This window comes from Dryas octopetala, chromosome 3, assembly GCF_963921425.1.
Source record: "Dryas octopetala chromosome 3, drDryOcto1.1, whole genome shotgun sequence".
NCBI lineage: Eukaryota > Viridiplantae > Streptophyta > Magnoliopsida > Rosales > Rosaceae > Dryas > Dryas octopetala.
In genome coordinates, this window is record NC_141368.1 from 22,281,564 (window position 1) to 22,303,336 (window position 21,773).

Here is a 21,773-nt window from a genome sequence, read left to right on the forward strand (position 1 = left end):
TCAATAGATGCATCATGATCATCTATTTTCACATTTATGGACTTCATCATAGAATTTGTTCGCAAATTGAAAACTCTGAAAGCTCTACTGTTGGATGAATAGCCTAAAAACAGACCCTCATCACTCTTGGAATCAAATTTCCCCAAATGTTCTCTATCCCTAAGGATGTAACATGCACTCCCAAACACTCTAAAGTGTGTAACCTTAGGTTTCCTACCCTTCCACAGTTCATAGGGAGTCTTTTTGGTTCCCGGCCTAAGGTAGCACTAGTAGAAATAACCCCTATTATAGCATTTACTTATAGCATTTTTTTTAACTGCTATTAAAAGACACTTAATTATAGCCCATTATTACATAAATGCTATAGAAAGGTTTTTAGGCCCAATTCAGGTCCTTAATTATGCGCGGGAGAGATATCCCCAAAACTTAATTTCCTTACGCGGGGTTGTTTCCCTCGCACTTTCTGGTAGATCGAACGCTCATTCTCCAAGAGAGAACGCATTCTTTCTCTGTCTCCCTTCCTGTGTCTCTCTAACTCTCTCTCCTGTCGATCTCTAGACTCTCTGTCTCTGTCTCTCTCTCCTTCCATTGTCGACCAATCTGCGGCAGACCAATCCAGTACTTGGTTAGACTAACGCTTTCTCTATCAAGCTCTCTCTCTGTCGTTCGATCCGGCCAGCACCTGGTAATGAAGCCTATTCTCTTGATTATCTACCTATATGATTTTAGGGTTAGTGGGTTTTGGGGAAAATTGATTCTCTTTATTCATATGTCTTTTTCTTTAGAAAATTTTCATGTGCCTATTCTGCTGCTTCAGCTGGGTTGGGTTCTTTGGGAAAGTTGAGTTTTAGGTTGGATCTTTGGAGGAAAAAATAAGGCTTCAACTTATTTTGGTCGATTGGTATTAAGATTTTTCCTTCTCATACATAAAAACCCACATTATTTTTGCCAAGTTAAGCATTTTAATATATGTTTTTTTCATGTTCCTTTCGGTGCATCTACTTATAATATCCAAATTTTATGGTTTTCTACTTCGGCACTTATATTCATTCTTTGGGCTATGAATTCATCTATATGTTTTTTTTTTCTTTAAATTTTCATGTGCTTATTATCTTGCTTTGACCTTTCGATAAATCTATTTTCTTTTGGAGAGCTGTTGGAATTTTTCGAGTGACTAATCTTCATGTGTCTACGTTTCTTCATCTGGGTTTTTGCATTGTATAATAAGTGAACATATTGTATAATATTTTTCATTAATTCAGAGGGTTAAAGCTAGCATAAAATACAGAGGATGGAAAAAAACATAAATATTGTATCATCTCTGTCATTTCTTCATCTGTCTATATTTTTTGAATATTGCTGCATTCTATTGAGGGTGATCATTACTTTTCTATTATTGTTTGGCCTCCATGGAGGATGGAAAAAAGCTAAAGTTTTATGGGTCTGTGGTGCAATTGCAATCTTTTTATGGTATGGATTGAAACTTGCAAAAACGGTGGATTTCTTATGGGATAGGGTGAATTTTTTGCGTTGTTGTAAGCCTCATTTTCTAATGAATTTTATTAGTGACTGTCCTTGTTGATTTGAACAAGGAAGCAGCAGTTATTGCGTTCCTTTGGTGGCTTTGGCCTTGGTGTGTTGTTGTTGTTGCTGTTTGTGTTTGAATTGTTACCACATTTTCTTATTTACTCATCTGTTAACTATGTAATATAAATAAAAGTTCTGGTTGCTATACTCTACCTCATATCTAATAGGAAGCTGACATATATATTTTACTCTTGGAAATGGTATGGAAGCAACACTTATATAATCAATTGAATATTTACTTCAGCTTTTTTCTTGGTAGGTATCCTTCCTTTTATAGCCATTAAGCAAGAATTTTGTCTTTTCTTTTCAGGGTGCCCCTGAAACTATAACTATTCAGGGTAGACTTATTGAGGTACCATCACTTTATGGTGAGACTTACAAGAAATTTACACAACAAGAGGGTCTTACGTTCTTGCCTTTGCCTACAAGTGATCACTTCTAGACAGAGATAGTAATATTTCTCTTGGATTTATCTTTCCATTGACTTTTAATAGTATTTTATTTTTGTTTTATGAAAAATCTTACTCATTTGTCTGTTAATGACTGCATTATGGTTTTTGAGATTTTCTAGAGATGTCATGTATTAAACAATGTCTTAGGTGGTTTTTTTATTTTAATTTCTTTTGGTTATGAGAAACAAAACTTTTATCAATTAAAAAAGAAGTACAACACAGGGCTGTCCACTGTTAAGATAGACAATAGGTTATAACCAAAGAATTTAACAATCATTACAGCTAGCTGCACTAAAATATGGCCTAAAAAGAGGTATCTCTAAATTTTGAAGAAACTATTAATGCATAACAATGGTTTATTTATATATTTATTTTTTATGTCAATGTTGGACCTGATTCATAGTTATAATGTTATTTCTTTATATTTATTAAGTAACTATGTTATTTTGTTGTAACAGAAGTAAAGATGCAGGGGTAAATTGGTGTGAAGGTCGATTAAAGAAACCATTGCCTTTAAAGAGATTTTTGTGCTTTCGAGCTTCAAGTGCAAAGCAAGCCAGGTTAGTTTCTTTACAAATTAACTCAACTCAACTCGGCAAAGCTATTCTTTGGTACTAGTCTTTCTTTACAAATTATATATCTATTTTTTTGCATCTGTGCTTGCATTGAATCTACATGCTTTTAGTTTGTCAAAACACTGAGAGCCTAGAATAAAGATTTAAGCTCTAGTAAGATACTTTCCCTGATGATATGGAATCAGTTCTCTGATAGCTTATAATGTATTTAAATTTGTTAATTTTAGTTTTGGGCAATTGAGTGATCGATATGGAATCGGTTCTCTTATATCATAAAACTTGTTTATGTAGATCTTATGTGAATTTAAGATGATGGATAAAGATTGGGTGCATCTTAACAGGTAACAATTACCTTACAATCTAATTGAAAACTTAAAATTAAACAATCTAGGTAGGCTTCTGATTGCATTCATTTTGTTTTTTTTTTCTTTTTTAATTTTAGAGCTACTGATAAGTACTTGCAAGGAGCATGGAATTTCGTGAAAAGGGCAGAAAATAATTCAGGGAACTCAGAAAAGATTCTCTGCCCTTGCAAAAATTGTCGGAATTTAAGTCATCAATTTTGTTATACTGTTTTTGAGCATTTGGTGATAAAGGGAATGGATCGAACATACACAAATTGGTTTCACCATGGGGAAAAACCAGTTACAAATGAGGGAGTTGAAGAAGTGGATATGTGTGAGGCATATAACTTATACAGGGCAACATGCTTGAATGATGAAGACTATATGGAGCCTATGGAAGAAAGAAGAGGTGATGATTTCATTGAACAATTAGATGATGCAGAAACCCCTCTATACCCTAGTTGTACAAATTATACAAAGTTATCGGCCATTGTAACTTTATATAGACACAAAACTGTAAGTGGATGGACTGATAAGAGTTTCAATGGGCTTCTAGAGATTTTGTATGGCATGTTACCAATGCAAAATGTGCTTCTAACGTCCTTGTACTTAGTAAAAAAATTTCTCAAGAGATTCGATATAGGGTATGAAAAGATTCACGCATGCAAGAAGGATTGTTGTCTCTTTAGAAAAGAGTATGAGAACATGGAGAATTGCCCAAAATGTGGTGGTTCAAGATGGAAGGTAGATAAGCGTACAAAGAAGATTAAAAAAGGTGTGCCTGCTAAAGTTTTGAGATATTTTCCTATCATTCCCAGATTTAGAAGGATGTTTAGGTCTCAAAGCATGGCAGAAAATTTAAGATGGCATTTCAATCATAAAAGTAATGATGGGAAGATGCGTCACCCGGTGGATTCTGTAGCATGGGACTTGGTTAATGCTAAATGGCCATCATTTTCATCTGATCCACGCAACCTTAGGCTAGGTCTTGCTACAGATGGCTTCAATCCATTTTCCAATTTGAGCTCTACACATAGTTGTTGGCCAGTAATGCTTGTTACATACAACTTGCCACCTGGGTTATGCATGAAAAAAGAGAATATTATGTTAACATTATTGATTCCTGGACCAAAGCAACCTGGAAATGACATTGATGTATATTTACAGCCACTTATAGAAGATTTGCAACATTTGTGGGACAGTGGAGTGAATGTATATGATGCATTCAGTAAAACTATCTTTAATTTGAGAGTAGTTTTGATGTGGACAGTAAACGATTTTCCAGCCTATGGAAATCTTGCTGGCTGTACGACAAAAGGTAGTACAACATGTCCTATATGTGGTAAAAATACTCATTACCGGTGGCTAAAATTTAGTAGGAAGGGTGTATACATGGGTCATAGGAGATTTCTACCACCGTCACACCCGTTTCGGAAAAATAAGTCATGGTTCCATGGCAAGGAAGAAAATGGAAGAAATTCCAGAATCATGACAGGTAGAAATATTTCTCTTGCTCTTAAAGATTTTGTGAATGATTGGGGAAAGTCTGATAAGAAAAAAAGAAAAAGAGATGACAACAAACAACCAGAGATGTGGAAGAAGAGGTCCATCTTTTTCGATCTACCATATTGGGAGGTGAGTATTTTATATCCTTGAACTCTGAACTTTATCTTCTTAACAATTTTAAAGTATATAGATACACTGAACTCATAATTTTTATCTTCCTAACAGGAATTGTCATTGCGCCATAATTTGGATGTAATGCATGTAGAGAAAAATGTTTGTGAAAGCATAATAGGCACACTATTAGATATTAATGGAAAATCAAAAGATGGACTCAATGCTCGTAAGGATTTAGAAGATATGGGAATTAGGAAAGACCTATATGCAGAAGTTCGAGGAACTAGGACATACCTTCCTCCAGCGCCACATACATTATCAAAGGCTGAGAAAAAAAGTTTTTGCAAGAGGTTATTTGACTTGAAGGTGCCTGATGGTTATAGCTCTAACATTGGGAATTGTATATCAATAGAGGAATGCAAGATTATCGGCCTCAAGTCTCATGATTATCATGTTCTGATGCAACAACTATTGCCTGTAGCTTTAAAAGGATTGCTACCAGCAGGGCCAAGAAAGGCAATAATTCGCATGTGTGAATTCTTCAACAAAATCTGTCAGCATGTTATTGATAGAGAAAAGATGCTATCAATTGAGAATGATGTGGTGGAAACCTTATGCTTGCTTGAAAGGTTCTTTCCTCCTTCATTTTTTGACATTATGATTCACTTACCAATTCATTTAGGAAGAGAAGTACGATTGTGTGGACCAGTCCACTACCGCTGGATGTATCCTTTTGAGAGGTTAGGAACACATTATCAATGTTTTTTACCTAATGATATAGTTCATTTTAGAATTAGTACATATTTTAATATATTGGTTTCATGCTTCCAGACATATGAAAATATTCAAAGGATATGTAAGGAACCGTGCACGGCCTGAGGGGTCCATTGCAGAATGCTATCTTGCAGAAGAGTGCATGGCATTTTGTAGTGAGTTTCTCAAGCACTCAATTGAAGTTGATATTCAAGAAGTACTAGAAGATTTTGGGAATGAGGTAATTCTTGAGGGTCGTCCAATTTCTGGGAAAAGGCTGATTACATTAAGTGATGAATTGTTAGAAATTGCACACCGTTGTGTGCTATTCAATACAGCCGAGGTTGAACCATTCTTAGAGTAAGTAAATTACTCATAAAACTGTAGAATTTCTAACTACAACTATCAGTCAACTGACTCACTTTTGCATTATACTATAGGATGCATAAAGAGGAGTTAAAGCAATCTAACAAAAGTCTTCAAAAAAATACCAGCTTACTTTGGAAGAGACATACTGAAAAATTTGCAGCATGGTTAAAGGAAAAGGTGACATGCTATGTAGAAGATCAAATCTTATTAGCTACAACATATAAGGAAGTATATATTTGACTCAATTTGATTGTTTTTGACAGATTCCTATTAATTCAAGTGATCATTCAGAGATATTAAAATTGCTTGCATATGGTCCTAGAAATGGGGCATTGTCCTTCAATGGATATGAGATCAATGGGCAGAAGTTTCATACAATAAATATTGAGTTGTCAATTCAAAACAGTGGTGTTTCCATCGAAGCAACAACCATGTGCAGGGCAAGCGCAAAGGATGCTGCACAAGTACCTGATATGGTTACCTATTATGGGATACTAACTGATATAATTTTATTAGATTACCACTCATGTTATGTGCCGATCTTTAAGTGTCAGTGGGCAAATGTTGGTAATGGTGTTAGGAAAGAAGATGGATTTACCCTTGTTAACCTACACCAAGGTCAAAGTCAATTTGTGAGAGATCCATTTATCCTTGCATCTCAAGCAAAGCAAGTTTTTTATTCAAGAGAACATGATTCCTCTAATTGGTATATCCTATTAAAGGCACCACCGAGAGGTTTCTCTGAGTTGGAAGAGTATGATGAGAATGCAAATGTAGTTCCCACACAAAATGAACTTGAGATGGATACTAATGATTGTAGTGAGCAAGTTAGTTATGTGAGAGGGGATTGTGAGGGCATCTTTGTGTAATATATGTACTCAAATTATCAAAGAAATGTGATGTTCATTTCAGTCTATATTTTCTTCTATATGTCTTGTTTCTTACAATAGATATATTTCTTCCCTATCCTTTAGTGTTTCAGTCAGAACAGTAAGTAAACATATATCATTTTTCTTTTGGATATTGGATGGTTTGTTCTATTGATTCATTTTTAATCTAAAAGGAGAGTAGACTTCTAATTATTTATTGGTATTCTGCTTTCTCCCACCTACAGGTTAGCAAACATGGTTAAGGGTACTAAGAGATCAAAGTCCAAGAAAAAGGCAGCAGGAGATGTCACTTCTCAACCTAACCTCAAACCTATGGATATACAGCCAAATCCACAAGAATCTCAAGAGTTTCCACAAATTTATGCAGCTCGTACTAGAGGGTCACTAGCAAGATTGGCACTAGGACAAGGCACTTCAGCGCCTGTTATCCAACTCAACCAAGATGCAGCCTTACAAGCCCATGATGCAACTACAGCCTCACAAGCCCAAGATGAACCTGCAGCCTCACAAGCCCAAGATGCACCTGCAGCCCCAGAAGCCGAAGATGAACCTGCAGCCTCACAAGCCCAAGATGCACCTGCAGCCTCACAAGCCGAAGATGAACATGCAGCCTCACAACCCCAAGATGCACCTGCAACCTCACAACCCCAAGATGCACCTGCAGCCTCTGTACAAAATTCTCAAGGAATTAAGAAAAAGAGAGGAAAAACCAAAATGAAAGACATTGCTTTGGATGCTGATGGTCGAGTTGAAGTTCATTTTACTGATGGGGGTGAAGCTATTGGAGATGGATCAGTCAGTTTGTCTTCATTTTTAGGACCACTTGTGCGAGAGAATGTGCCTGTAACACTTGATGATTGGAGGAAAAATTGCGATACAATAAAAGAAATTTTGTGGAAATCTGTTCAGGTAAGTGAAAATAGTTTAATGGTCTTCATGGGACTTATGGATGGCTATTATTAACTAGTTCATCTTCCTGCCTAATTGTTTTTTGCTCTCTTTTTTCTGCATTATCATATATATTTTTTTTAATATCAGAATCATCTAATACAATCATACTTATTCTACTATGTATAACTTGTAGGCAAGATACAAGGTTGAGGAGGGATGGCAAAAAGACTATATATTTAAGGAGATGGGCTGCATTTGGAGAGCTTCAAAATCAAGACTAGTTCGCCAAATACTCATAGCACCAAATGAAGAAGAAAGGCTTAAACTCCGCCCTGATAACATTAAAGATATTAATGTCTGGAAGACTTTTGTGAAGAAAAAAACAAGTCCAGCCTTTAAGGTAAACATATTGATTAACTAACTATACTAGCTGCTTTTATGGTGAAATTTTTATGTGTAATTTATATAATCTTTTTATATAAATTGTTCTCAGGCTACACGTGAGAAGTACAAAACAATGAGGTGCAAACAAATCCCACACACATGCAGTCGAAGGGGTTTTGCTCGATTGGCCGTTGATATGGTGATATATAACCTGCTTAATTTAATTTATTTTTAGCTAGGATTTTGTTTATTAATTAGTTCAAGCAGTGGTATTTGCGTTTAATATATTTTTATTATTTTTCTATCAGAAAAAGAGTAGTGCAAACCCATCCTCCATTTCTAGAGTTCAAGTTTGGATTAAATCACGCACAAAAAAAGATGGTAAACCAGTGAACACATCAGCTGGTGAAACTATTGTAAGAAATATCTTTTATATACTTTACATTACCCGGAACCCCTCTTTTTTGATATATATGCCTAATTTTGTATGGTACTTGGATTTTAAAGTACTTATATAATATATTTTTTTTATTTCATCCTTTAGGAAAAGTTGGAGAAATTAGAAAGTGTTTCACCATCGTCTTCAACAACAAATGTGAAAGAAGATGCTCTAACCAAAGTCCTTGGTCCAGAGGTTAATGGAAGGGTGAGAGCAATGGGAAGAGGGATGACCCTTACTAAATTATCTTTCTTACAATCGAGGGACAAACATGTGGCCCAACTTCAAGAGGGGCAAATTGAATTGAAAGACAGGATAAAATATTTGGAAGGCTTAGTCCAAGGTTTAATGAACATTCAGGCAAGTAACAAACAATCAGGTCTTCTTTTTTATTTAGATACATCCAATTGTATCCTATTTACTTATCCAAACTTTATGCATTGTCAGGGTCAGCAAAATGGGGAACAGGAAAATGCTTCTTCTCCATCGGTAAAGTTGCTACTTAATTGCATTATAAAAAAAATTATATGTACATGGATTAATATAAATAAAAAACTATACCTAATTTTTTTTTTCTTACTTTGCCTTGTTATTTACTTAGAGTGTTAATAATAACTCACAAGCCAAGTGCAAGATGTTGGATTGGCTTGGATTCAGGGGATATAGTTGCTGAAGGGAGTTGGTCCTCAAGTGATCCAAAAGAACTTGTTCATCACATTCCGCTTGAGCCTAATGCAATGAGAGTCTGGATAGATATAGCAAAGCAACCTGAAGCATTTTTATGGAGGCCTACTGAAACGCCCCGAACCTCGGGCCCATGAAAATACTGAACATCAAACTGTTAAATCTGTTTTCTCTTACTTTTGAGCCATGCACAACAACGTAAATAAATATAATTCTGTCAAAAACATTTTAAACAAACCACTTAGTAAAAACAATTAAATAAATCTCTCTGGGTCCCACTGCATCGTCTTCTCCCCACTGCTTTCTCAGCCTGCTTAACCTGCAAAAACACAAATCATACACCACATCCATGGTGTACCAGGTTATACGACAAACCCGGTAAGCTCACTAGAGCTCGTATGAGTGAAGTGACATAATAATTGTCCTCAATAATTTTCTCAATCCCCAAACTCAAAAAAAAATAATCCACAAAATATCCATAATTACTTAATTACAAAACATTCCACCACTAATCATCCAAGCATCAAGATAATCAAAAACTCCTCAATGCACATAAAATCTCATCAATAATAATAATAAAACATTCTGCCATTCAAATGCCTAAACGTCAACTATTAACCTCAATCTCAAATCGTTCACTTCCTAACTCATAACCTCAATGCATAATTCATTCATCAATGTCCATCCTCAAGATTCAAGCCTACACTTCATCAAGTCCTAGCCAAACCAAATCCTAGCAAATAAATGCACACAAGCACACAAAGCAACGAAATAGACTATCTAATTTCACTCACATCGCTCTTTGAAATCCTCCAGCCTTCAAACTACTTTCAAAATCTCTTCCTTCAGATCCATTTTTCAATCCCCTCAAAATTTGTAAATCGACCTCTGAAGAACAATTTATACTCCACAACCAAAACCTCACTCCACAAACTGTAAATCGCTCGCCACTTCCCATGCAGAGCGAATCGATGCACGGGCAGGCAGGTATGCTCGCCACTTCTCGTGCAGAGCGAATCTATACACGAGCAGGCAGGAATGCTCGCCACTTCTCGTGCAGAGCGAATCAATGCACGAGCAGGCAGGATGCTCGCCACTTCTCGTGCAGAGCGAATCTATGCACGAGCAGGCAGGAATTCTCACACAACCTCAATCACAACATTCTCAGAACCATCTCATAACCATCCTTGTATCACAATGTATAAATGCCTCATGTATTTCTCCTCAGATTCATCTCTACATATGCATCATCATCTACACTTGTTGTCATACAATTTATTCTTTAAACATTTACTCTCAGTTTACTCCGAGCTTTGCTGAAACAAGGAATCCCTTCCGAAATTGATTCTTGCTCATGACCTTTCACTTGTTTGTTACTCAAATCATATCAAATGCTTCCTCAAAAGTAACTTAATTATTCTGTAAGATAATTACCTAATCATTTTCATTAATCCTCGACAATAAGTATTTCTTCTCTAATCCAGCAATTATTCTCGGGCAACCCTATAATTCCTAAATAATTCCTTAGCCTCAAATCCTCATCAATTCATTCTCATAATCCAAATCCTACACTTAGCCTTCCAAACTTAAGCAACAAACACACAAAACAGATCATTCAATAACAGTACTCTACTTTAAAAACCGATAGATTTCACTCACAATTTATCTACGTAAAAGACAGAAATATCCTTCACGGTGCCATTGCTCGGATACCAAATCCGGCAGCATAACGGCATGGTGAATGAGATTTCCCGAGCCCACGTACCTGTTAAGACCAGACAACCAACATTTAAATATTCAGAGTTCACAACTTCCGTTCAACGACTGAAATGGACGGTAACCACCACGCACGGTGGCTGCCCAGCCCTAACAACACACAAACACTCACCAATATGCAAACAAACCCTAGAACTGACCTTTAGATGTCCTGGGAAGGCTGATTGACAAAGAAAATCACCCGGCTCGCCGCCACAAGTGGCGGAGCCGACGGTGGCAGCGGTGGCACAAACTTAAAAATACCCAAATTGAACTCCAAACAATCCTAATCATATAATTGAACCTTTAATTGCACAAAAACAACACGAATTTGAGTCCAATTTCAAGATATCCAAAAATAACATAAACCCTTAAAATCGAATTTCTAAAATCTCAAAATTTAACATCAACACCTTAGGGGAAAGATTACCCGTACCTAGAGGATCGATTTTGTCAACTGGATCGATGGCCAATTATCGCCGGAAACGCCGGAATCGGCGGTGGAAGCTGCCGGCTTTTGCATCGTCGATTCGCCGCCGTGAGCGATCACCGGAGCAAGGGGGTGACGCGGCTGGACTCGCCGGAGGCTGGGGAAGAGAACCCAAGTGGTCGTCGGCCTCGAACTCGCCGGAAAAGTTGAGTCGCCGTCGAGAGCTTCGTTCAGAAACGGCGTCGCTGCGCCGCCGTTGCGGCTTGGTTGGCTGATCGGACCCCACTGGAAGGTCGGCGGCGTGGAGGCGAGTCCAACGCCGGTCAGATCACTGAAATCCGGCGCCGGACGACCGAGGGTCGAGGAGAGAGGTCACGGGGAAGAGAGAGAGAGCCAGCGGGGAGAGAGGGATCGGGGGAGGAGAGAGAGAAAAGGGGGAGGCTGAGGTGGTGCCGTCGCCGTCTCCTGGCCGGACGGCGAGGGGAGCAGGCCGGAGAGGAGAGGGTGCCAGGGGAGGGGCGTCGGGGAGAGAGAGGGAGAAGTGAGTGTGCGGGAGAGAGAGAGAGAGATATAAAGGAGAGAGAGAGTGTTCTAGAGAGAGAGAGAAATTTCTAGAAATCTGAATTTTTAAACCCCAAATTTGTCATTTTACGAAATTGCCCCTCGCTTTAAACGCCCATAACTTTCAAACCGTAACTCCGATTGACGCGTGCCACGTGTCTACGAACTCGTGGACTCGAGACCTTTTCAACGTGCTCAAAGTCAAAGACGAAAGTCCATTATTTTTAAAAGTCAACTTTGGGTCGGGTCGTTACAACCTCCCCCCCCTTACAAAAATTTCGTCCTCGAAATTTAGCATATATCGGAACAGACAAGTGATGCCCAAACTCGTACCTCCTATCGACCTCGCTGATCCCTCTATTGACCACGTGCCAACGTGATTTGTTCAAGTCTCACCATGCTTCCGCTGCGCCACTCTGATTGACCCTCTGATCTCTTATTAATAAACTTACTCAACCTTCCAACTTTTCTAACTTCAAACCTCATACTAAGTCTCAAACTTCCAACTTTCCTGAACTTGCTGAGGAGCAGAGAGACGATGACAGTGCATGGGACATTTCTCAAAACTTTCTCAAACATTTTCATGGCTCAAATAAAATACATTTCTGAAATCACTTAAAAATCATTTTCTTTTTCAAACTGGCTTTCACAAACATTTTCTGAACTGATTTTCTCAAACTTTCTGTAACATCACCATTCCTCACCCGGGCAGTGTGGGATCACTCACTTCTCCTCACCTGGTAGCTCGCCACTGCCTCGCGCAGCCGCCCACTCAGGGTCTTGGTCCCTGGGTCATGCAATCCACACACTTCCGGCCGGGTCTAGCTCTGATACCAATTGAAACGCCCCGAACCTCGGGCCCATGAAAATACTGAACATCAAACTGTTAAATCTGTTTTCTCTTACTTTTGAGCCATGCACAACAACGTAAATAAATATAATTCTGTCAAAAACATTTTAAACAAACCACTTAGTAAAAACAATTAAATAAATCTCTCTGGGTCCCACTGCATCGTCTTCTCCCCACTGCTTTCTCAGCCTGCTTAACCTGCAAAAACACAAATCATACACCACATCCATGGTGTACCAGGTTATACGACAAACCCGGTAAGCTCACTAGAGCTCGTATGAGTGAAGTGACATAATAATTGTCCTCAATAATTTTCTCAATCCCCAAACTCAAAAAAAAATAATCCACAAAATATCCATAATTACTTAATTACAAAACATTCCACCACTAATCATCCAAGCATCAAGATAATCAAAAACTCCTCAATGCACATAAAATCTCATCAATAATAATAATAAAACATTCTGCCATTCAAATGCCTAAACGTCAACTATTAACCTCAATCTCAAATCGTTCACTTCCTAACTCATAACCTCAATGCATAATTCATTCATCAATGTCCATCCTCAAGATTCAAGCCTACACTTCATCAAGTCCTAGCCAAACAAAATCCTAGCAAATAAATGCACACAAGCACACAAAGCAACGAAATAGACTATCTAATTTCACTCACATCGCTCTTTGAAATCCTCCAGCCTTCAAACTACTTTCAAAATCTCTTCCTTCAGATCCATTTTTCAATCCCCTCAAAATTTGTAAATCGACCTTTGAAGAACAATTTATACTCCACAACCAAAACCTCACTCCACAAACTGTAAATCGCTCGCCACTTCCCGTGCAGAGCGAATCGATGCACGGGCAGGCAGGTATGCTCACCACTTCTCATGCAGAGCGAATCTATACACGAGCAGGCAGAAATGCTCGCCACTTCTCGTGCAGAGCGAATCAATGCACGAGCAGGCAGGATGCTCGCCACTTCTCGTGCAGAGCGAATCTATGCACGAGCAGGCAGGAATGCTCGCCACTTCTCGTGCAGAGCGAATCAATGCACGAGCAGGCAGGATGCTCGCCACTTCTCGTGCAGAGCGAATCTATGCACGAGCAGGCAGGAATTCTCACACAACCTCAATCACAACATTCTCAGAACCATCTCATAACCATCCTTGTATCACAATGTATAAATGCCTCATGTATTTCTCCTCAGATTCATCTCTACATATTCATCATCATCTACACTTGTTGTCATACAATTTATTCTTTAAACATTTACTCTCAGTTTACTCCGAGCTTTGCTGAAACAAGGAATCCCTTCCGAAATTGATTCTTGCTCATGACCTTTCACTTGTTTGTTACTCAAATCATATCAAATGCTTCCTCAAAAGTAACTTAATTATTCTGTAAGATAATTACCTAATCATTTTCATTAATCCTCGACAATAAGTATTTCTTCTCTAATCCAGCAATTATTCTCGGGCAACCCTATAATTCCTAAATAATTCCTTAGCCTCAAATCCTCATCAATTCATTCTCATAATCCAAATCCTACACTTAGCCTTCCAAACTTAAGCAACAAACACACAAAACAGATCATTCAATAACAGTACTCTACTTTAAAAACCGATAGATTTCACTCACAATTTATCTACGTAAAAGACAGAAATATCCTTCACGGTGCCATTGCTCGGATACCAAATCCGGCAGCATAACGGCATGGTGAATGAGATTTCCCGAGCCCACGTACCTGTTAAGACCAGACAACCAACATTTAAATATTCAGAGTTCACAACTTCCGTTCAACGACTGAAATGGACGGTAACCACCACGCACGGTGGCTGCCCAGCCCTAACAACACACAAACACTCACCAATATGCAAACAAACCCTAGAACTGACCTTTAGATGTCCTGGGAAGGCTGATTGACAAAGAAAATCACCCGGCTCGCCGCCACAAGTGGCGGAGCCGACGGTGGCAGCGGTGGCACAAACTTAAAAATACCCAAATTGAACTCCAAACAATCCTAATCATATAATTGAACCTTTAATTGCACAAAAACAACACGAATTTGAGTCCAATTTCAAGATATCCAAAAATAACATAAACCCTTAAAATCGAATTTCTAAAATCTCAAAATTTAACATCAACACCTTAGGGGAAAGATTACCCGTACCTAGAGGATCGATTTTGTCAACTGGATCGATGGCCAATTATCGCCGGAAACGCCGGAATCGGCGGTGGAAGCTGCCGGCTTTTGCATCGTCGATTCGCCGCCGTGAGCGATCACCGGAGCAAGGGGGTGACGCGGCTGGACTCGCCGGAGGCTGGGGAAGAGAACCCAAGTGGTCGTCGGCCTCGAACTCGCCGGAAAAGTTGAGTCGCCGTCGAGAGCTTCGTTCAGAAACGGCGTCGCTGCGCCGCCGTTGCGGCTTGGTTGGCTGATCGGACCCCACTGGAAGGTCGGCGGCGTGGAGGCGAGTCCAACGCCGGTCAGATCACTGAAATCCGGCGCCGGACGACCGAGGGTCGAGGAGAGAGGTCACGGGGAAGAGAGAGAGAGCCAGCGGGGAGAGAGGGATCGGGGGAGGAGAGAGAGAAAAGGGGGAGGCTGAGGTGGTGCCGTCGCCGTCTCCTGGCCGGACGGCGAGGGGAGCAGGCCGGAGAGGAGAGGGTGCCAGGGGAGGGGCGTCGGGGAGAGAGAGGGAGAAGTGAGTGTGCGGGAGAGAGAGAGAGAGATATAAAGGAGAGAGAGAGTGTTCTAGAGAGAGAGAGAAATTTCTAGAAATCTGAATTTTTAAACCCCAAATTTGTCATTTTACGAAATTGCCCCTCGCTTTAAACGCCCATAACTTTCAAACCGTAACTCCGATTGACGCGTGCCACGTGTCTACGAACTCGTGGACTCGAGACCTTTTCAACGTGCTCAAAGTCAAAGACGAAAGTCCATTATTTTTAAAAGTCAACTTTGGGTCGGGTCGTTACAACCTCCCCCCCCTTACAAAAATTTCGTCCTCGAAATTTAGCATATATCGGAACAGACAAGTGATGCCCAAACTCGTACCTCCTATCGACCTCGCTGATCCCTCTATTGACCACGTGCCAACGTGATTTGTTCAAGTCTCACCATGCTTCCGCTGCGCCACTCTGATTGACCCTCTGATCTCTTATTAATAAACTTACTCAACCTTCCAACTTTTCTAACTTCAAACCTCATACTAAGTCTCAAACTTCCAACTTTCCTGAACTTGCTGAGGAGCAGAGAGACGATGACAGTGCATGGGACATTTCTCAAAACTTTCTCAAACATTTTCATGGCTCAAATAAAATACATTTCTGAAATCACTTAAAAATCATTTTCTTTTTCAAACTGGCTTTCACAAACATTTTCTGAACTGATTTTCTCAAACTTTCTGTAACATCACCATTCCTCACCCGGGCAGTGTGGGATCACTCACTTCTCCTCACCTGGTAGCTCGCCACTGCCTCGCGCAGCCGCCCACTCAGGGTCTTGGTCCCTGGGTCATGCAATCCACACACTTCCGGCCGGGTCTAGCTCTGATACCAATTGAAACGCCCCGAACCTCGGGCCCATGAAAATACTGAACATCAAACTGTTAAATCTGTTTTCTCTTACTTTTGAGCCATGCACAACAACGTAAATAAATATAATTCTGTCAAAAACATTTTAAACAAACCACTTAGTAAAAACAATTAAATAAATCTCTCTGGGTCCCACTGCATCGTCTTCTCCCCACTGCTTTCTCAGCCTGCTTAACCTGCAAAAACACAAATCATACACCACATCCATGGTGTACCAGGTTATACGACAAACCCGGTAAGCTCACTAGAGCTCGTATGAGTGAAGTGACATAATAATTGTCCTCAATAATTTTCTCAATCCCCAAACTCAAAAAAAAATAATCCACAAAATATCCATAATTACTTAATTACAAAACATTCCACCACTAATCATCCAAGCATCAAGATAATCAAAAACTCCTCAATGCACATAAAATCTCATCAATAATAATAATAAAACATTCTGCCATTCAAATGCCTAAACGTCAACTATTAACCTCAATCTCAAATCGTTCACTTCCTAACTCATAACCTCAATGCATAATTCATTCATCAATGTCCATCCTCAAGATTCAAGCCTACACTTCATCAAGTCCTAGCCAAACAAAATCCTAGCAAATAAATGCACACAAGCACACAAAGCAACGAAATAGACTATCTAATTTCACTCACATCGCTCTTTGAAATCCTCCAGCCTTCAAACTACTTTCAAAATCTCTTCCTTCAGATCCATTTTTCAATCCCCTCAAAATTTGTAAATCGACCTTTGAAGAACAATTTATACTCCACAACCAAAACCTCACTCCACAAACTGTAAATCGCTCGCCACTTCCCGTGCAGAGCGAATCGATGCACGGGCAGGCAGGTATGCTCACCACTTCTCATGCAGAGCGAATCTATACACGAGCAGGCAGAAATGCTCGCCACTTCTCGTGCAGAGCGAATCAATGCACGAGCAGGCAGGATGCTCGCCACTTCTCGTGCAGAGCGAATCTATGCACGAGCAGGCAGGAATGCTCGCCACTTCTCGTGCAGAGCGAATCAATGCACGAGCAGGCAGGATGCTCGCCACTTCTCGTGCAGAGCGAATCTATGCACGAGCAGGCAGGAATTCTCACACAACCTCAATCACAACATTCTCAGAACCATCTCATAACCATCCTTGTATCACAATGTATAAATGCCTCATGTATTTCTCCTCAGATTCATCTCTACATATGCATCATCATCTACACTTGTTGTCATACAATTTATTCTTTAAACATTTACTCTCAGTTTACTCCGAGCTTTGCTGAAACAAGGAATCCCTTCCGAAATTGATTCTTGCTCATGACCTTTCACTTGTTTGTTACTCAAATCATATCAAATGCTTCCTCAAAAGTAACTTAATTATTCTGTAAGATAATTACCTAATCATTTTCATTAATCCTCGACAATAAGTATTTCTTCTCTAATCCAGCAATTATTCTCGGGCAACCCTATAATTCCTAAATAATTCCTTAGCCTCAAATCCTCATCAATTCATTCTCATAATCCAAATCCTACACTTAGCCTTCCAAACTTAAGCAACAAACACACAAAACAGATCATTCAATAACAGTACTCTACTTTAAAAACCGATAGATTTCACTCACAATTTATCTACGTAAAAGACAGAAATATCCTTCACGGTGCCATTGCTCGGATACCAAATCCGGCAGCATAACGGCATGGTGAATGAGATTTCCCGAGCCCACGTACCTGTTAAGACCAGACAACCAACATTTAAATATTCAGAGTTCACAACTTCCGTTCAACGACTGAAATGGACGGTAACCACCACGCACGGTGGCTGCCCAGCCCTAACAACACACAAACACTCACCAATATGCAAACAAACCCTAGAACTGACCTTTAGATGTCCTGGGAAGGCTGATTGACAAAGAAAATCACCCGGCTCGCCGCCACAAGTGGCGGAGCCGACGGTGGCAGCGGTGGCACAAACTTAAAAATACCCAAATTGAACTCCAAACAATCCTAATCATATAATTGAACCTTTAATTGCACAAAAACAACACGAATTTGAGTCCAATTTCAAGATATCCAAAAATAACATAAACCCTTAAAATCGAATTTCTAAAATCTCAAAATTTAACATCAACACCTTAGGGGAAAGATTACCCGTACCTAGAGGATCGATTTTGTCAACTGGATCGATGGCCAATTATCGCCGGAAACGCCGGAATCGGCGGTGGAAGCTGCCGGCTTTTGCATCGTCGATTCGCCGCCGTGAGCGATCACCGAAGCAAGGGGGTGACGCGGCTGGACTCGCCGGAGCCTGGGGAAGAGAACCCAAGTGGTCGTCGGCCTCGAACTCGCCGGAAAAGTTGAGTCGCCGTCGAGAGCTTCGTTCAGAAACGGCGTCGCTGCGCCGCCGTTGCGGCTTGGTTGGCTGATCGGACCCCACTGGAAGGTCGGCGGCGTGGAGGCGAGTCCAACGCCGGTCAGATCACTGAAATCCGGCGCCGGACGACCGAGGGTCGAGGAGAGAGGTCACGGGGAAGAGAGAGAGAGCCAGCGGGGAGAGAGGGATCGGGGGAGGAGAGAGAGAAAAGGAGGAGGCTGAGGTGGTGCCGTCGCCGTCTCCTGGCCGGACGGCGAGGGGAGCAGGCCGGAGAGGAGAGGGTGCCAGGGGAGGGGCGTCGGGGAGAGAGAGGGAGAAGTGAGTGTGCGGGAGAGAGAGAGAGAGATATAAAGGAGAGAGAGAGTGTTCTAGAGAGAGAGAGAAATTTCTAGAAATCTGAATTTTTAAACCCCAAATTTGTCATTTTACGAAATTGCCCCTCGCTTTAAACGCCCATAACTTTCAAACTGTAACTCCGATTGACGCGTGCCACGTGTCTACGAACTCGTGGACTCGAGACCTTTTCAACGTGCTCAAAGTCAAAGACGAAATTCCATTATTTTTAAAAGTCAACTTTGGGTCGGGTCGTTACACCTACATCTTATATGACTTGTATTGAAGAAGCTATTGGTAGTACAGTTGCATGGCCAGCTGACAAAGTGGTTATGCCCATGAGTCAACAAGCTGGGGACAATGTGAATATATCTTCTCCATTGGTAAAATACTAACTTTTTCTGAATTTTCATACATAAATTAACATGTTCAAATATCAATCTAAAGATAAGTAATATACATTCATTTTGTTTGTTCTACTTGCCTTGTGGTTAGAGTATGAATACAAATTCAAACAACAAGTGCAAGTTGTTAGATTGGACTGGATCTGGTGAAGTAGTGGCTGAAGGACGTTGGTCTTCAAGTGATCCGAAACAGCTTGTACATCATACTCCTCTAGGACCGAATGCAATGAGAGTTTGGGTAGATTTAGCAAGGAAACCTGAAGCATTTTTATGGAGGCCTACATCTGATATGACTTGTATTGAAGAAGCTCTTGGCAGTACAACAGCATGGCCTGCAGACAAAGTTATTATGCCACATTAGGTAAACATTTATCAACTCAAATTTTAGTTCTAAACTAGATTTTGAGCAGTATTGTCAACATAGATTTTAATCAATCATTTCTTTTCCATGGTAACTTTTCTCAGTCTCTAAAACCATGTTGACTGTATTTGCATTTTCTAGTAGACTGGCATTTCAATCTAATCATGTTTTGACTGGCAATACCAAAATTATTCACTATGTTTGATACAAGCTAGGGTGATACCATGCATTGGAGCTTGGACATTTTTGTTTTCATGGCTAATCTTGATAAAATTGAATTCTGGGGTAGATAACGATTCGTTGGAATAGATGTCTTTGCAGATGCATTATATACCTTTTGAAATAGGGAAGCAGCCTTTATTTGTTTATTTTTATAATTTTCATGCAGTGAATTATAAAAAGTGGGTTTCTCTTTTAAATTTTAGTCAGATTATTTTACCTTACATACAGGACTAAAAGTTGTAATCTCCTCAGCTCTTGAAGTACCTCTTACTGCAGGTCTGAAATTCAAACTTGATTATTTTCTTCACAACATCTTTCTTCTCTCTCTCTCTCTCTCTGTGAATTCATTGGGGGGATATAGGAAAGAATTCAATTTTCTATGTGTGTGTGAGTTTGTGTGTTCTGATTTGCTCTTTCTTTCTGTCATTCTGTGTTTTTCGCTTATGAAAAATTGTGCATTTGGGTTTCGAAATTTTGATCTTTAGACAACCATAATATGGTCATTTAATTAATTCATGTTGGCAATTATGTTGGACAAGTAAGACAAATTGATCCAATAACTGAATAATTGGTCTTTCTGGAAAATTATTATAAAGAATAGAATGCTAGAATTTTGATAAAGGGTCGGTCAGTTCAAATGTAAATGAATATAATGCAGTGTCAGTTTTATGTGGTGTCCTAAGTATCAGCCCATCCTGTTTGCAACTGTATATGAACTTATTACAAAATAATTCCAAAGAGTTAGCCACACATGATAGGGTAGTACTGTTCTGATGGAATCATGGAACTGATACCCCTGTCAAGCTGGAAGATATTTTTGTATAGGAACTTATTATTGTGGTCCAAAATGACTGATAGAAGGAGAATAGGGCAAACAAGCAGACAAATTATACTAAATTTCAGGACCCCAACCCTGAAGATTAAATTGAAATTAATGGATTTACAGTGAAATTTGAGCCAACCTTGGACATTATATACATTCTTTCTTTCAATTCAATTTTTAATTAGTGGTGGTTTTGTGTTGGAATTGGTTAATTCAATATTAATCCAAACTTTTTGATTGCTTTATTTTCATGGTAGTAGTATATTAATGTGAATATGTAAACTTCTGACTGAGTGGACATTTATTGGCACACATATATAGGATTTGTTTTCAGTTTTCTTTTTTTCATATACCATTTGATACATCACAAATTCGTGTATTTAAGAGGGTCACATATATGCATGTTTTTATTTGGTACATTATAGAGGTAGTCCTCCCGTATTAGAACTACAACCTTTAGATTGAGGGTACTAATGAAACTTATTGTTAACTATTCTTTTTGGCAGTTTGGAGGCACTTGGATATAATTGGATGTTTGCGTTTTGGCAGTTTGGAGTCTTTTGGCTATTGGAGGCTTTATTTTGAAGAGAGTTAATTAACAAGTTAGGGTACCTTTTGTTACTATATATAGGACCTACGTATTAGTGTTTTATAAAGGCCAATTTGAAACTATGGCACTTATGAAACTATTATGCTTTTGCAACCAGCCTTAACATTGGTATTTGTAATAACTTCTTTATGTTGTATTTCAGGACCAATATATTTAATGATGTGTTTTAGTTCCAATTGTTTCTTTTAATTTACATATATACTTGATAGCACATAATTTTCATACTAAATGCTATATATAAAAAATTTCTAGTACCAAAATATGTAATCAATAATTATTATATATTTGAAAAAATTAATAATAGCATTATAAAAATGCTATAGTAATAATTATTATAGCTTCTCTAAAATGCTATGAAAGATTGTTACATATTGTAGCAATTTTAAAATGCTATTAAAAGCCACAATAATAGCATTTTAAAATCGCTATGGTATATATTTCTATAGCATTTCGATCACGCTATTATATATATCTTTTATA

The 21,773-nt window shown here is 39.1% G+C and overlaps 1 protein-coding gene and 1 long non-coding RNA gene across 2 annotated transcripts; both read left to right on the plus strand.

Moving 5' to 3' along the window:
- Window positions 1–1,409: 1,409 nt before the first annotated feature.
- Window positions 1,410–8,977, plus strand: LOC147291811 (uncharacterized). The gene is made up of 16 exons (XM_086236033.1): window positions 1,410–1,470; window positions 1,567–1,652; window positions 1,898–1,995; window positions 2,498–2,599; window positions 3,057–4,593; window positions 4,690–5,318; window positions 5,410–5,691; window positions 5,772–5,877; window positions 5,964–6,565; window positions 6,815–7,499; window positions 7,675–7,881; window positions 7,975–8,064; window positions 8,174–8,281; window positions 8,410–8,664; window positions 8,752–8,793; window positions 8,906–8,977. Exons 1-16 carry the CDS (start codon window positions 1,410–1,412, stop codon window positions 8,975–8,977), a joined length of 4,962 nt encoding a protein of 1,653 aa, XP_086092159.1.
- A 10,349-nt stretch (window positions 8,978–19,326) lies between these two features.
- Window positions 19,327–21,412, plus strand: LOC147291812 (uncharacterized). The gene is made up of 3 exons (XR_015121320.1): window positions 19,327–19,638; window positions 20,089–20,136; window positions 21,190–21,412. It is a non-coding gene; the product is annotated as an uncharacterized LOC147291812 (long non-coding RNA).
- The last annotated feature ends 361 nt before the right edge of the window (window positions 21,413–21,773 follow it).

What these genes read in the sequence shown, in the direction of transcription:
- LOC147291811 (XM_086236033.1), top strand. Translation starts at nt 1,410, where the DNA reads ATGGAGGATGGAAAAAAGCTAAAGTTTTATGGGTCTGTGGTGCAATTG. An exon ending in GGTGTGTTGTTGTTGTTGCT is followed by an intron (nt 1,653 to 1,897) that starts GTTTGTGTTTGA and finishes TTTTCTTTTCAG; the next exon opens with GGTGCCCCTGAAACTATAAC. An exon ending in AAACAAGTCCAGCCTTTAAG is followed by an intron (nt 7,882 to 7,974) that starts GTAAACATATTG and finishes AATTGTTCTCAG; the next exon opens with GCTACACGTGAGAAGTACAA.